The following is a 16,229-nucleotide window of genomic DNA, read 5'->3' on the forward strand; positions in this document are numbered from 1 at the left end:
TAAAAGCCGTAAGTAATGCTCGAATATTTTGCACATAAATTATAGTGTATATTTTGTAGAAATATTTAGTGATCGTTGCCCCATCTGGGACGGAATTGCTTGAATCTCAATAGTAGATGGTTGTAGACGTTGTAGTTACCATGGAATAAGATTTTTCCTTTGTCAAAATGGTGAAATCAACATTGTAACGTTTTTCGCCATTGGCTAACGCATTGAATGCGTTCATAAAACGTACTTCAATGGAAGCATATTGTGAACTGACTGCTGCTGCTACCTATTGATGTATTTAATACTTTCTGTATAATGCAGTAGAAACGCGCGTAGCCTTGACACACCTAAGCTAGATCGAAGGCCACGGCCTGGGCAGTGGGCTGATCAAGCACAGAGCTGTCAGCCATGGGCGATTGTGAAATGTCAAAAGTGTAAAAGTAGTTTGCGTAGTGAAGGGAATGTAATTTTGAAACATGAGTGATAAAACCAAACCAGGATTATCCCTGGTTTTCGAGTCGGAGGAACAGTTACAGAAATCACTAGAAAACAATGTTGCCATTATCCATCGCCAGTGTCAAGAGATAGAAGATTTAAAACATGAATTGGATGCAGTTACTACAGAGCGTGATATGTTGTTATGTGAAGTTAGTAAATTAAAATTCGAAATGGAGATTGCGGATTTGAAGAGACTTCATGATGGATGGTACGTTTTAAAACTAAAATGTGTTTTTAGTTTTGCTCGAGAGTAGTAATATGTAAAGGCCATATTGCACGTTGCTGTTGCAACGTTCAATATAACTTTTTGTTGTCTCATTTTAAACCAGTATTGAAATTCCTTGAAAGTAATGTTTTGGTTTTGTATAATAATTTCGTCATTTGTTGCTGTTCAAACCTATGAAATGGATGATCATCCAGTCATCAGCTGTTCTGAAACTGTCAGCAAAGTTAAAAGATTAACATGAATGCATCAAGTACCGTGCATCGATAATTTTATAATAACATTAAAATATTAAAGTAATACTCACACCACCTTACATAACTTTAGCAAATACAGTTTCTCCAAGTACTATAATTGCGCGTAATATTGCAATGAGGTTTTTACAAATACTTTTGTGTAAATGCAATCTCTAATAACCTTTCATAATGACGGTTAATTTGCGTATACTATACACAGGTATTAACTGTAATTTGTAATATTCTGGTGTTCGCGTTTTTGCATGTAAAGATGTAGCGATAAGATCTAAACTTCACGACATAATTTCTAACCATAGAATCAGAATCAAGTTTTAAAAGAGCCGATAACTGTGTACTTACAAAGTATATTCATGTTGAATGTACGGTTTTTCTGCATTTATTAATATTGTTACATAGCAATTTGTTCTCAAGACTTGTTTGTTAAGTACTTCAAACATGAATATGTGAGGTTAATGTGCAGTATTAAAAGCCTTTTATTTAGACGCTATGAAGACATACTTAATATACCGGTAACATAGCTATTTGTTTGTAAATTATGCTTGATCACAAGCGTATTACAATTTAAATAAATGCGTGATGTTTCGATCTTTGGAAAGTCTTCCTATAGAATTGAGAACTATATTAATATATAGGTATATAAGTAAACATAGCGCTTAGCATGAGCCTGTTTGTTATAGTTATACGAAGATAGGTCTTTTTACTTTATTCGAAGCTAGGTCTTTTTACTTCGTAATTTTTGTTTTTAATTTTATTACATCCAATGTCAAAATTTTACAACTGGCTTATCCTGCCTGTGATGATTGTGATTTTGTTTGGTTATTTATTTCATCTACTCAACAGTGCAATTACAGAGTAGAGAATAGTAGTAATAACAGTGTAATACACAAAATAGTGGTAATTTAAACTTAAACGTAATCCAATACTACTCCACAATACATAACAAGCAAATATAACATGAAAATCTCGGTAAACAAGAACGAAAGCATTTAGGTACAATTTAAAAGAAAACTTAGATTATGTAGTAAAGTACCGTAACAGAGCAAGTGATGAAATGCAAATAACTAATCACAGATCAATAGCATAACACAGTAAATGATGAGGTATTAGGCCTACGTCAAGTCAGCAATGTTAACGGAATTACAGGTTGAGTTAATAATGGTACGAAATAATTTAAGAAAGGAAACTAAAACTACAATATACGGGCTAGCTGAAGACCTATTTATTAGGAAAATAAGTATGGAGTATTTTGAAAGCTACCGGTATTTATTTCTCTCAAGAGTATGGTTCTATTCCGAAAGATGTCAATATTGCTCAGTTTATTATAGGAGGAACAAATTGTAAGAATGGGAGAGTACTTATAATAAAATGTCCTAGCATACATTATATTAAATGTTATGGAATCTGAATCATAATTGACCATAACAACGAAAGTCACAAATGGTGGTTTTTAGTCCAAAGATTTTAAGTTTCGTTGCTCCGTTTGCATTTATTCACTCAAATTGAAGACTGTCTTTGTGGACTAACTATAAAGCATTCATGTTTATTGTACCAAGTTATAATTTTGTCATGGAAATTAAAGAAACCTTAATTTTGAATATGACATTTTACGTTATTCATAAAAAAATTGATTTCAGATAACTTTACTTATTTTTTTTTGTTAGGACAGTCATGATAGACATTCTACATTAAAAATATAATTAGCTCTCCAGGATTAGAGCTAATTATTTTGCTAATAAATAGGTCTTCAACTAGCCTGTATATTGTAGTTTTGGTCTCCTTTCTTAAATCATTTCACATCATTATTAACTCAACCTGTAATTGTGTAATTGATTGGGAATTATTTCAGATTTTGTTTAGTTATTTATTATACAGTAGTAATGATGTTTCTCAAGAGTGTGAGAACTTATTACAGTTCCACCAAAGAGCTAACAAAAAGGAAAGAGGGGACAGGAAGTTTAAACGAATCCAATCCACATTGTTAAAAGCCTTTTCTAGGTCCACAAACACTGCATACACTTCTTTGTTCTTCTCTAGGTATCTTTTGCTGACTGTTCATAGCAGCCCAATTGAATCTCTCATACCTGTTCCCTTCCTGAAGATAAATTGATATTCTTCCATCTGTTTTTTCATCTTAGAATATAAATGTCGATTCAGTATTCGCAAGAGAATCTTCGCCGAGTGCGATATCAGGCTAATAGTTCTGAATTCGTTACATTTCTTGGCATTATTTTCCTCCGTTATTGGAAGCAACACTGTCTCCGTAAAATCTTCAGGCCATTCGCCTTTCTCATATATTTCGTTGCATAATGATAGAATTTCCTTCTAGTCTTCACCCAAGCATTTCACTAACTCATTGGGAATTCCATCAACTCCTGTTCCTTTTCCATTCTTCATTTCCTTAAGGGCTAGTTCAAAGTATTCCCTTAAAATAGAAAATCCTTTTTCGTTCTTTAATAATAGTCATCTGGACTATTCCTTGTCTCATATAAATCTCTTACATATTTCGTCCATCTGTTTAGTATTCCTTGTTTATCTGTTATTTTATTTCAGATGTTATTCTCTATCAACCATATGATTTCCTGTTCTTATTTGTGAAGTCCAAACATTTTACTTCCTGGTACATTAAAGCATATCTTCTTTTGCTCTCTAGATCCTCTATTTCTTCACATTTCTCTTTTATCATGTCTTCATTTGCTTTATCAGTTTCTCTTAGTTCATTGTTTATTTTCCTGTAGTTTCTTCTACTTTCTTCTGTGTTGATGTTTTTCCATTTTCTTCTTTCGTCCATCTTCAGCATTTCCCCTGTGACCCAAGGTTTCTTAATTCTCACACCTTCGTGTATCCTATTGTTTCTTCTGCTGTTGTCTTTATACAGCTTTTTGAATGAGTCCAGTACTCATTACTATTCTCAGGTGTGGATTCTAATGTAGCGGCTTTCTCTTGAAAATGTGCTTCAAATTTTTTTCTTTCCTCTTCATTCTTCAGTTTTTCCATATTCAATTTCTTCGTCACTTGTCTTTATTTTATATTCTTCGGACGAATATTTACTTCGCCTATCAGGAGGACATGATATGAGTTAAAATCTGCTCTTGACATTTTCTAAGCAATTTCGAAATCTTTCCTGTACCAATTATGTAATCTATCTGGTATCTGTTTTCTTTCCATGGGCATGTCCATGTGTATCTTCTTTTATGTTGTTGGATTAATGTAATTTCCAACAATCATTGCATTTCTTTTACAGAAATTCACCAAAGATTCTCCTATGTCATTTCTTCTTTCCAATCCATATTTTCCAACTGTCCTTCCCTCTTGTCCTTCTACAACTGCGTTTCAGGCGCCCATTAGGATTATGCATGCTCCTTTCTTCTCCTTCTCAACTATATCTTCTACGTGTACATTAGTGTACCCAATTCGACTTTAGAAACAACATGAATATCTTAAAAATTTGTAATGGAATGCCTTGTGAATTGCGTATAGACAATTTAAATAAAGATTCTGAACACTGAGGAATCTAATCAGGCACGACATTGTCTTTTTATAGAATGACAAAGTGAGCACGACGGCTTACAAACGATTGGTTACGCTCCTGATCACATATATATCAGATTGGCCATTCTCATGTTATGAAATGGCAACATATAAGAGGAAACAATCACCAGTATATCCACTGTCGACAATGGATTTTTTGGTATCGACCGCTAGATGGAAGTATTTCTGAAAGCTGTTACTCCATGCAATTCCATCAGGGTTATAACGTGACTTCTTTTGCAGTCTCTAGATGGCAGAATGGTGAAATTAATAAAAGTTGTCTTGAAAGTGCATTAGGCTGATCAATCTGTTATATGTGATCAGGGGTTGCGCTCAAAGCCAATAATCATGATCCATGGAAACATCTGTAGAAATATTTTATACTTATCTAGCGTTCCTGTGTTCTTATTAAAACTAATATGATTAGTTTATGGTAACTAGTTCAGATATTACATTTTCACCAAAGAGCTAATAAAAAGGAAAATTACTCAAAGTTGCACTTGGAAGATTTCGTCATAAAATTAAGTCTATTTAGAAATTTAAAAAATTTGAATTTCTGAAGATGCTTATTTTTTATATGAAATGTTACATTAATGTTAAGAGTGTGTGCCAATAGCAGGTGTTACTTGAAGGTTAAATGATTCCTCTTGAAAAAGAAATAATTTTAATCGATTAATATCAAGAAATGATAATCATTCCAATTTGTTTTCTGAATTCGGACATTTTCGCATATCTTCAATAGAGACGATTTTATGAAAATAAATTTATTCTTTATCACAGATCTTTCTATATAGCAGAAACTGTAATACAAGTTCCTATTTGGATTAGATTTTGCAATATTTCGTTGAAATATATATATTGTTAAAACTGGGATGAATTTTCTTGCATATCTTGTATTATAAACAAGTACTGGAGTTAAAATTATTAATGAAAATTATCTTCTTTTAAGCTCGGAGAATTGTCTAATTGTTCTCACTGTCCTAAAAATAACACATCATTGGAGGTATTCCAGTTAATGGAACCCCTATTACCAATGTTTTTTAATTGCTAATATTCAAACACATCCAATATGAGTACACCTAATGAATATAAAGAGTAATAATCCTTCGTGCAATTAATACTTAAAGAAGAGGAGCTTGTTTGTATTTAAAACTGCAGCCGGCAAAGATGCAGGAACTTTCTTGCGCTTGATGTCTCTGAGAAATTACGCAAGTAACACGCGAGTTCATAATGAGATACACAATCCAGACTTTGAGGACATCAATTGCACAGATGACCTTAGGTCAATCAAAACTGATATAGGCCTGTTGCTTGCACATAAAGACTGTTATGAAAGTCTCCAAGGGGCTATTTAAGAATTTATATCAGGCTCACACAATACGGGTTTTGTTATGTCTTTGAGAAGTCAACATTGTAATTAAAAATACTAATTTCTCTTAGATTAATTCATGTATATTTTGCTTCATTCGTTGAATCCCTTGTTTTTGTAGCCACGTGCCCGTGCAGTACATTGAATCATTGTGTAGTTTGTCCCGCTAACAATTGACACTGACTTTTCTTAACTCGTTATTTCTAGTAGGAAATGATGACATACTTGCCGGAAAATTATTTATATTCGATGAAAGTAGGTCATACTTACGGAACATACTTTATTAAAATGCATAGGCTATTCATATCTCAATTTCCTTTTGAGACTTCCTTGGTTGAAGTGTAGGCATGTAATCTGTGGAAAATGAGGATAATCAACGTGTAAAAGCAAGTTTGGGTCCCAAGGTTTTCACAGTTGTTTTATATGGTAAATTTCAGATGCATAGACAATTGTAACATACAAGAAAAAGTAGGCCTAAATTATGGAATGCTGGAGGGGAAATGTTAAAACCGAAATATATTCTGATTTTAAATTCAGGAAGTAGAATAATTCACGTATTCTAGGTATTGCAGGATTTATGGATTATAAATACCAAACGTAATGAATGATACAATTTACTTCTTCGTTATTGCCATAGTTACCATATTCATTTAAGTTTTAAAAATTAATCGAATATTATTATTTTTTACCATTTCAACTTGTTTGTTATTACTTCTAAGGATGCTATAGAAATTCATATTTTACGATAAAAGATTTCCCAGCAGTAGGCATATACAAATTGAATCTGAGCAGTGTCTTAATAAATTTAGATAAACCTTTATAAATTTCTGGTTTGAAATTATCCTTAATTTTTTACTTCACATTAGTATTTTTTTTAACTTAGTATATTTAAATGCGTTGTTATTGAGCACTTACATGTAATTGTGCATCTAATTTTATTACACTTTTTTTTGTAAAACAGTGATAATTTATTCTCGGTAAGAAGTTATCTCTGAAATATTGCCGTCGAAATGTCAATCATTTCAATAATTTTATTAGGGACAATATAGCGCAAATTTCCTCAATACTTTTCTGCAGTAGTTTTCTAGCATAAAAATTCTTTCTGAGAGTGCAGTGACATTTAAACTTACAGACTTTTCGTAATGGTGAGCCATTTGCAATTTATTTTGACATTACTTTGAAGGAATTTAGGGCAACGTAACTGTATAGAATGTGTTGAAATAAGACCAATCATGTGACTATTCATAGAGGAAAAATAAATCGAGTATAGGCCTACATAACTAATTTTGATAAAAAAGCTGTTTATTTGGGTAAACACATGCCATCTGCCTGTTTGAAAAATGCCCAACCATTTTCCCCTTAATTATTTCTGATAATCAGACAGCGGATTTTCGGTCCCTACACAGCGACAAGACGTCACGTCCCTTGGCTTAAGGAGGGAGCGTACCATTGAATTCAATGACCTCTCTGCAACTGACGTACGCCTAGCGCTCTTTGTCAGGACCCAAAATCCGCTGTCTGCTGATAACAATATTGGATCCTGAAATGCTTTTCATATATCTGTTATTGATTTTACGAAATTCCAGAATGGAATGATTTAATTTTCTTAATAACTCGTTCTAATTCGCTTTTTGATTAAAATAACCATCACACTAGTGCTCCTTGATTGCCAATTCATTGAGTTGAGCGACACCTTCACCTTGCTCTCTTTACAGATTAGCGAACTTGATCAACTAATTTTGTTGGGATTGCATGATCAGAATTTTATCCCTTTTTTTCCTCCGTTCCAAACGCACCACGGCTTAAAAGTTATTGTGCTTATGTTGTGCTGATAATTTTCCGGTAATTTGATCTTAACGAATGTTTGTTTTCATGATGATTATTTCGTGACACGAGGTTTAGAAATAATTAACGACTAAAACACGAGTTTAAAAAGCGAAATTAAAAATCGCCTGACGATAAATATTGTTAAGAATTATATTCGGAAAGAAAATCCCAATGCGAACAACTGTAATTCTGAACAACTAAACATTTCAGGTTGTAATAATAAGATAAAGAAAAATAGTCGAATCGAAGCACAAATGATAGGAATAAAAACAACTGAACATTTTAGGTTATAATAACAACACTTTATTTTGAACTCCTTTATCATTGCTTATTTATAATTTTAAACATGTTTAATTTTATTTAAATAATTTTTATTCACAATAATTAATTTGTAATTGTTGTAATTAATTATTATTGCATGGTGAGACTGCGAGTCTGACGTAATCATTTGATTACATACATCGAACCAGAGTCGAGAAAATAAAATAAATGAACAGGAGAAAAAACTATCACATACTAATTTTGAGCAGCATTCTTTAACTATCAGTGCAATTCGATTGTCATTGGTCAGTCTAACGTCAGTGAGCTCTTTCATTGGCTGAGAAACGTTCGCGTGGATTTATCGGTAGAATTGATGATAGCGAGAAGAATCCGAGGGTTCACCTATTTGCCTTACAGCGAAGATCTCTGAGGAAATCCAACTACTATATGATCAGCCCAAGCGCGATTCGAATATGCGCCCGAGTCTGCTGCTGTCCGAGCGACGCCTCACGGTAGTTCAAAACGCAAATCTAGGTGGACAAGAGTCATATTGTCACTTAAAAAAAAGCTGCCTCAAATTCATATCATATTCTATATTCTTTCCTTCATCAAATGTCGTATTAAATTTATTTTTCACCACCCCCCAGTAGTGGTTCCTGAAACATAAACATTCAAGTGTTACATTTCCGCTAACAGGCAGAGCTCTAAAACAGTCTTGTATTGTACGTGTTAGTGAAGTCTGTTTGTGAGTGTGCAGCTTTCGTGTATTTTTATTTGAAATGGAAACCTGTCCTGAAGGTAATGTCACTGTAAAAATGTGATGAAAGAGGTGTATGCATTTGTTATTAAATTATTTGTTCTACACAGTATAATGACAAATATTTCGGGTAATTTTAAAGTTTCACAAGTATTTTGAAAAAAGCTTCACGAGATACCACTAAAATTCTACATTAGTGTATAGGGGAATTACTGTAGTGAAAGTCCTGTTAAAATTAGCTACCGATAAGTGTCTAAACGTTTTAAGTATTTATTTTAGTGCTGCTGGGAACTCTATATCGGAAGCAGTTGTTTGAATTGTGGCGTGAAGAGAGTGATTGATGTAAACAACAGAAAAAGTGAATATAATTATATAGCAGATTTTTATAAATTAGAAGATAGCAGTGAAGAAATTCTGTCTATTATTTAAAAAAAAAACAGAGTTTTATGTAGTAAATTTAGGGAAAAAAAATGGCAGGAAACCCACAGAATAATTTCCGCATTTTTGTCAAAATGTTCAGACTGGCTGGAAGAGAAAGCGATTTTTCCAGGCGTTGTTATAGTTAAAAAAATAAGTGAACATGATCAGCCTTCGTCTTCGGGATCCTGCGTGGGTTGTCCAAGAAAATTATTTGAAGATAGTAGCAATAAAACAACATAAGGGAGGGTGGGGTCATTAGTAGCTTCTTGTAACCCAAAGGAGCTATCATACGCCACTCACATCTGTTTGCGTTCTGAGGGTAGAAGAGATGCAGCAGATATTGTGAAACGAGCTTCGGACTTCGCTTCTGAAAGGGCAACAAGAATTAGAAAAACATGTCTGAAAACTCAACTAAACCCATTAGACGTGCGAGTGAAAAAGCTCTGGCACTATAAACTAACCAAAAAAAAAAAAAAACAATACATGTCTATTTGCAGTGTAGCAGAATTGCGAAATTCAGATATCTATCCTCCCTATAGTGCTCTTCTCATGGCAGATAAACAGTGCTACCCTATGGAATTCAAATATCGGAATATTCTGCGAAAGTGAAACTTTAAGCAGTGCTAGATCACACTATAACTAGAATAATGTTAGTTCAATATGGTTATTAGAGACAAATTAATTAAATTTAGATACACAACTTCTCTTGCTTGTAAGATGAAGAACAGAGGTAATGAATAGGGTATGTGCTATCTATAAATAAGGTACAAAGGTGATGAAAATCAATTATAGAAGATAATTTATTAACTTTGTCTAAAATTCAGCCCCTATAATGGAGTACTTTCTCTTACACAAGTATAGCCAGAGTTTGCATGCTTTATTCAGAGTCTGTATAGAAAATAAATATGCTTCCTGTAACTACTGTACAATATTTCATGAAATTTTATTGGAGAGGAGAAAAGTTATTAATTCTGTCTAAATGCATCCCGTATAATGGAGTAGTTTCTCTTATATAAATATTATTCAGAGTTTGTATACAAAACAAATATGCTACCTGTAATATCTGTAAAATGTTTCATGAAAATCTGTTAGATAGGTGAAAAGTTAGTGATTTTGTCAAAATGCCGCCCCTATAATGGATTAATTCCACTGGCACAAACGTACTGTAATCAGAGTTTGTATAAAAAACAAATATGCAACCTGTAGACCTAACTATTATACAAAGTTTCATGAAAATCTGTCAGATGGGATAAAAATTATTTTGTCCAGCTAGATTTGTGTTTTGGACCACTGTGCGCCGGTGGTATTTTCTGTCTTTACAGTCTTGTTCACTACGTGCTTTGCTAAGTGTACATTTCTTACATTATGTCTGCTCACTGCAGACACGGTAAATAAGATTCCGTTCGCGGTTCGATCCATTTACGTGGCATGAGTAGAACGCCATTTCACGTCGGAAACTAAACTTGTGATTTAGTGTGGATTTACCAGTACGCCTATTCCCTAGCCGGATTTGGTACTGTTGAGCATAGTATAGTGGGTGATCAGTAACAGAAGATGAGTCTGACCTCTTTCACCCACGACATGATCACCGTGATGCTCATAACATCTGGATAGTTTCATGTGCATCAGTCAAGTACGAAGGTTTTGGGAACAGCCTCTGGCGCTATGGATTTCTTTTCCTTGATGTTACGTAAAGTGTGCATACAAAGTAGAAAATAAGCAACAGCGAGCGAGCGTCTTTGCAGAACGGATACGCGAAGTGTGCAGCGTTGGATAACTGTTGCTAAGGTGGGACGTGATGCCAACGTCAGATGCCGGAACGAGGACAACACGTCCAGACTTTATGGACACACTATACTCGATTTGGCGTTACATAACGGAATAACGATTACGCTTCCTCTTTCGAGTTCCAGACATTTCCGATTCGTTATCGGACTCCTGAAAGAGGTTTTGTGGTTTTCTCGAGTCCCACTGATCGCGGTGGACGCTATGGGCTACAGAAACGTCGATTCGTTAACTTGATTAGCAAATCGAACGCTGCCAGCAAGAGAAAGACAATTCAATGTTATTGAGTGCATCTAGCACTCGCGGAGTTCGTACACGTCTTTGTTCCAGTTTCTTCCTGTTTGAGGGGGGTGACGGTGAAAGTAGCTGTGGCGAGGCCCAGTTCAGTAGAAGCTAGCGACACGGTGATCACTAGTGTGTGTCTTTTAAAATGAACTGTTTCATTAAAATCAAATAAGGGAAGAGAAAAGTGTTGTGAACATGCGTTGCTGTGTAGTGCGTCGATTCTATGACATTAACGCAGACAATTGCCATCAAGTCTTGCGGTGCTGTGTTTGACAAGGTGCTGTACAGTATTGAAGTGCAATTCAGCTGTGTAATATTGAACACGTTTGCAGACACTATCATGTAATTCCGGAAGCAAGTGCTATCTATCAAGCTGCTCTTCGGAGTGCGACAGAGTCCTCATTCAGGGTAACCATTCATATATCACAAATTCGTTTCCGTTTCAACGGCTCTAACTTTCTTTGTTTTATAAGATAAGTTCTACTGGAGCTGAAAGGCTGACCATATCTGCGAGGCGCACACATGGTCACATGACGTTCCTCTCCCTTGGGAAATGTGTTTGGTTCATTGCATGTTCTGTAAGGTTTTCAATGTGTAAGTTGTTCGTGGGACAGGTTTGTGTCAAGTAATTTGATTTCGCGACCAGTGTTATCATCACCGAAGTACTTTTATTTTGAAAGAGTCGTTAGGTAAAGAAATGTAGTTTTAGCACTAATATCTTTGTAATAACAGTAAGTATTGTAAGTACGAAACAAGCAAGCTTTAATCGCTCATTTTAAACTGCTCCACACTAGACATTTTAATATAGCTTACTTGGTGTTTGAATCTTGTGCTGTAATTAGTTTCCCATTACATCACCACCATTCACACGAAATCACCTTTTCGAAGATCGCGCTGCCGAGCCTGGCCGTCAGCTGACTGCTGTTACTAAATGAATGAGGAGGGAGACGAGTCGAATCTTTGGTATGTTTTGTTGAAATTTTTGGAAGGAATGTTTTTCCAAGAATTTATTTTTCCCTTGCCATTCTTATTCTACAATAAGATTGCTCCATTGTCGCAGTGTCAGTTTGTTTATAATGTTATTTGTTACATACGTTAAATAATTGCCCACAGTGATTAGACGTAATGGGATTGCTCGAAACGAGAAATGTGAATCGATGAGAGATGTTGATGTTGGTAATCAGGACACCATGTTCTCCGTGTTTGGAGATAGTGAGTACGAAAAAAAAAACTATTTGCAAACTCATTTTTCTTCACTAGTTTCTGTTGTCTTGCGTAAGATACTACTAATAAAAACACGGTGTACTAATTAGTACCAATATTAATAAAACGAATAATAATGTTTATGATACCCGCCTAGGTGCGTGGTCTAAAGCGTCAAACCTTTAGCTACCGATAACGAATTAACTCTGATTAGAATTTTTATCGGGGAGAAGTTTTTCTCATGAAACTTCGGCTAGTGTATAGAACCGGTGCATTCCCACCATGTTGCATTTTGGAGAGATACAGCGAGTAGCGAAATCCTGTTTCGTAAGCAAAGGGGAGGTCATTTGTGTGGAACGCACGTTACTCCCGTACTGGATGGATGGTAGTTTACCTCCGCTAGGGCATATGAACATAGTCCAGAATTCTACTGATTGACTTTGACCGTCCATGGGCTGTCACGCCATGGATTTAAAATGGTGTAATTAAAAAAGATAGTAGACAAATTTATATTTACTGTGCAGTGAAATGAAATCAATTCAGGCTGAACGAATTATAGGGATTTAGCACTTCGTTTGCAGAGTGGAAGAAATTTCTTCAATAATTATTGTGGACATCTTGCATAATGCGTTATAAGAAAATTGAATTTCCATGAATGTATATGACAGGATAGTGTTATTTTGTAAGAACTTTGAATTCGATAGTAATATAAATAAATGCAGAGGCTAAATTATTCTCAAATTCTATTCTGAATGTTTTTGTGAAATTATTAGATTGGTGTAATAGTTCGTAGCGTTTTTCGCTGTAACAAATTTTTTATTCGAGATGAATAGAAGATAGAAATTAATCTGAAATGTATTCTTCTAAGTTATCTATGACTCTGTCAACATTGAGGTAGTTTTTCGATTTCGCGTCTGAAGAAATATGTTGGTTTAGAGTTAAATAAAGTCTACACCTGTGGAGTAACGGTCAGCGCGTCTGGCCGCGAAACCAGGTGGCCCGGGTTCGAATCCCGGTCAGGGCAAGTTACCTGGCTGAGGGTTTTTCCGGGGTTTTCCCTCAACCCAATAAGAGCAAATGCTGGGTAACTTTCGGTGCTGGACCCCGGACTCATTTCACCGGCATTATCACATTCATTTCATTCAGACGCTAAATAACCTGAGATGTTGATACAGCGTCGTAAAATAACCCAATAAAAGATAAAATAAAAAAGCTAAATAAACCGTCAAGCCCAATTTTGTAAAGCATCTTCATTATCGAAGGAATTTCCATAAAGACAGTTGGCTAAGGAGTGATAAAGGTGGAAATGTGAGGGCGCAAGATCGAGAGAATATGGAGAATGTTGAGTTCCTCCCCAGCCAAGCTTTTGAATGACTTCTTTCGTTATGTTAGCGAAGTGCGAGCGTGCATTACTGTGTTGCAACAGCACTCGAAGCAGTCTTTCCGGTCGTTTTTCTTCAATTGCGGCAGCAAGGCGTCTGAGTTGTTGTTAATACATAACATCAGTTATGGTTACATTCCTGGGAAGTAATTTGTAGTCAATGACGTCTTCTTTATCACACCAGACGCATAACATCATCTTCTGTAGTTCGACACTAATTTTTGAACGAGGTGCTGTGTGTTGAAACGACTGAACTATTTTCTTGCAGTGCTTCCTCCTATGGCATTCTCCCCGTACACGACACATGTTTTAAGCCGCCTCCGCTGACTTTGCTCCTGTATTAATCTCAAACAGAAGAATATGTCGGAAGTGTTAGTTCCCCTCCCCCTCTTGGCACTCCATCTTCTTTAGCCCACAGATAGTACAAACTTTCTTCAACTTCGCAAAATTCAAGGCGTATTTACAAGCACAACACTCCAAATAACATATGATGAAGGATAAACAATCTCCGAACGACGCAGTGTTATGATGAGGGACAAAAACACTACGAACTTGTACACCAACGTAATATTTTATTGCTGAAATTTGCGTAACATCTGAGTCGGAACAGATTGTAATTTAAACTTGGAAATGTTTTTCTTTCTTTTACAATTAATTTGTATTTCCGTATCAAGTTTACCTAGTCAGTAACTAAGATTAGATATCGTTTTCAGTTTATTTATTTTATAGACGTATTTGTCGTCTGTACGAGTGTAATACATTTCAATGGCAAGTAGTAGGCCTGCATAAATTTAACAATTAGCGTATCCAAATATTAACTACTCCATGTACGGCACACGCAGAACATTTTTGGCACATTATGTGATCATGTATAGTTATCATACATCAATATAATAAAGCACGGTTTTTCCTACAGTAAAGGTTATCAGCCAAACTCTTATTTCTTTAAGCAATGTAACGCCTATAGTACAGGAGAAGCACTCTTTGGATTATGTAATTTAAAAAGTCGTAAAAGTACCAGTATTATAGATATGTCGTTCTTGCCTTAAATTAGCGATATTGTGCTGTCTGCCTGCTAATAGTATTCGAATAGTCGCTGTGAAAGAGAAGCCATTTAATTTTGTTTTCAGAAAAGCTGTATGTAGCATGATTGACACTCATCTCTAAGCACATTTATCCTGTCATATATGCTGTTATAAAAACAGCTCCCGCAATGAACACGTAGATTGCGTTGAAGTAATGTTTTAATAGTTAGTGATAGGGAAGAGAATGGTTTGAAAACATAGACTTCGTAATAAAACTGATAACATGTGAAAGAGATTACCGTGATAAGGCATAGAAATGAGTCATCTCCATATATGATTTTCAGCAGAAAACTTTCGATGGTGGGCTTGCATACGCATGTAAGCTAGGAATAAAGTTTCACTTCATATTTCGTAGGTACTGAATTTTCTCTACTATCCCGGATTAAAGGGTACAGAATACCGACATTTCGGAGACAATTTATAAAATATGATAGTATTACATGAAGCTGTGGAAAGATTAATTTTTGCAAGTGTCCTGCATACGCTCCGTAAGATAAGGTCCACTATGATAGTGGCAGCTGTTGAAAATCTCGAAAACTAGGTTGTGATCACTATCATACTGGCCTCATTACTCCCGGAAAATATTTGCGATATTCATTTACACATAAGATTGCCGAGTGAACAGATTCCTTGTGAAAGTTTGAAGGAGGAGAAAAATCCATAATCTCATCCCAGAACTGAACCTATGCTCCCCAGTACTTAGCTGGTAGATATAAACTTTTTCTTCCTTTCAAACTTGTGCTGTATATATAGAGAGTTCATATGCAGCCCGGTTTCATTTAGTAATGTTCCGTCAATTCAATGACTGTAGTGCAGAGCGTCCGTCCCGAGGAAGTTAAGCAGTAAAGGGTGGATTAGGACCGGTCTGCATAGGGCATTGTGCACAGGGTGGTGTATGTAAACTGAACTGATTTTGAATGTGGTAAATTGCACTGGACGTTATAAATTGCACTTCTCATTTTATTAAGTTTTGCCCAACATTTTTGCCCGGTCTGTACACTCTCGACAATTGATGCATCGTCTTGCTTGAATTTGAATTTGGTAGGGTTCGTCATCATGAACTAACTCCTTCATGACGTAGACTTTTGCTGCGTATTGAAACTGATGTTTGTTTTTGAAGAGATTCCAGCCACTTCAGTTATGTGTACTCTAACGGAATGCCTGTTGCTACTCTTGCTACTAGCGAAAGAGGAAGAGAGTTACTCATTACCAGGGAAAGGATTTATATGTAAATACATATTTACTTATAAAGCTAATATAATTTATATTTTGCATTATCTTTATGTTTCACAATGTGTAGGGTTGAAAAATCCTACTTTTATTTTCCATATTTTTCCATATTTTAGAGTTTAGTACATATTT

The 16,229-nt window shown here is 35.2% G+C and overlaps 1 protein-coding gene across 10 annotated transcripts in view; it reads left to right on the plus strand.

Annotated features, from left to right (window-relative positions):
- The first annotated feature begins 325 nt into the window (after positions 1 to 325).
- siz (Brefeldin-resistant Arf-GEF family protein schizo) overlaps positions 326 to 16,229 on the plus strand; it is a 177,563-nt gene continuing 161,659 nt past the window's right edge. For 6 of the 10 annotated variants that reach the window (XM_069837699.1, XM_069837704.1, XM_069837700.1 and 3 more), the window contains exon 1: positions 326 to 694. In XM_069837699.1, coding sequence (XP_069693800.1) covers positions 465 to 694 — 230 coding nt within the window. In that variant the 5' untranslated portion in view covers positions 326 to 464. Of the gene's footprint in view, positions 695 to 10,921; positions 11,607 to 16,229 lie in introns of those variants that run through there. The other 4 variants (XM_069837707.1, XM_069837711.1, XM_069837709.1 and 1 more) reach the window with 3 other exon arrangements.

The sequence above is a fragment of the Periplaneta americana genome, chromosome 10 (genome assembly GCF_040183065.1).
Source record: "Periplaneta americana isolate PAMFEO1 chromosome 10, P.americana_PAMFEO1_priV1, whole genome shotgun sequence".
NCBI lineage: Eukaryota > Metazoa > Arthropoda > Insecta > Blattodea > Blattidae > Periplaneta > Periplaneta americana.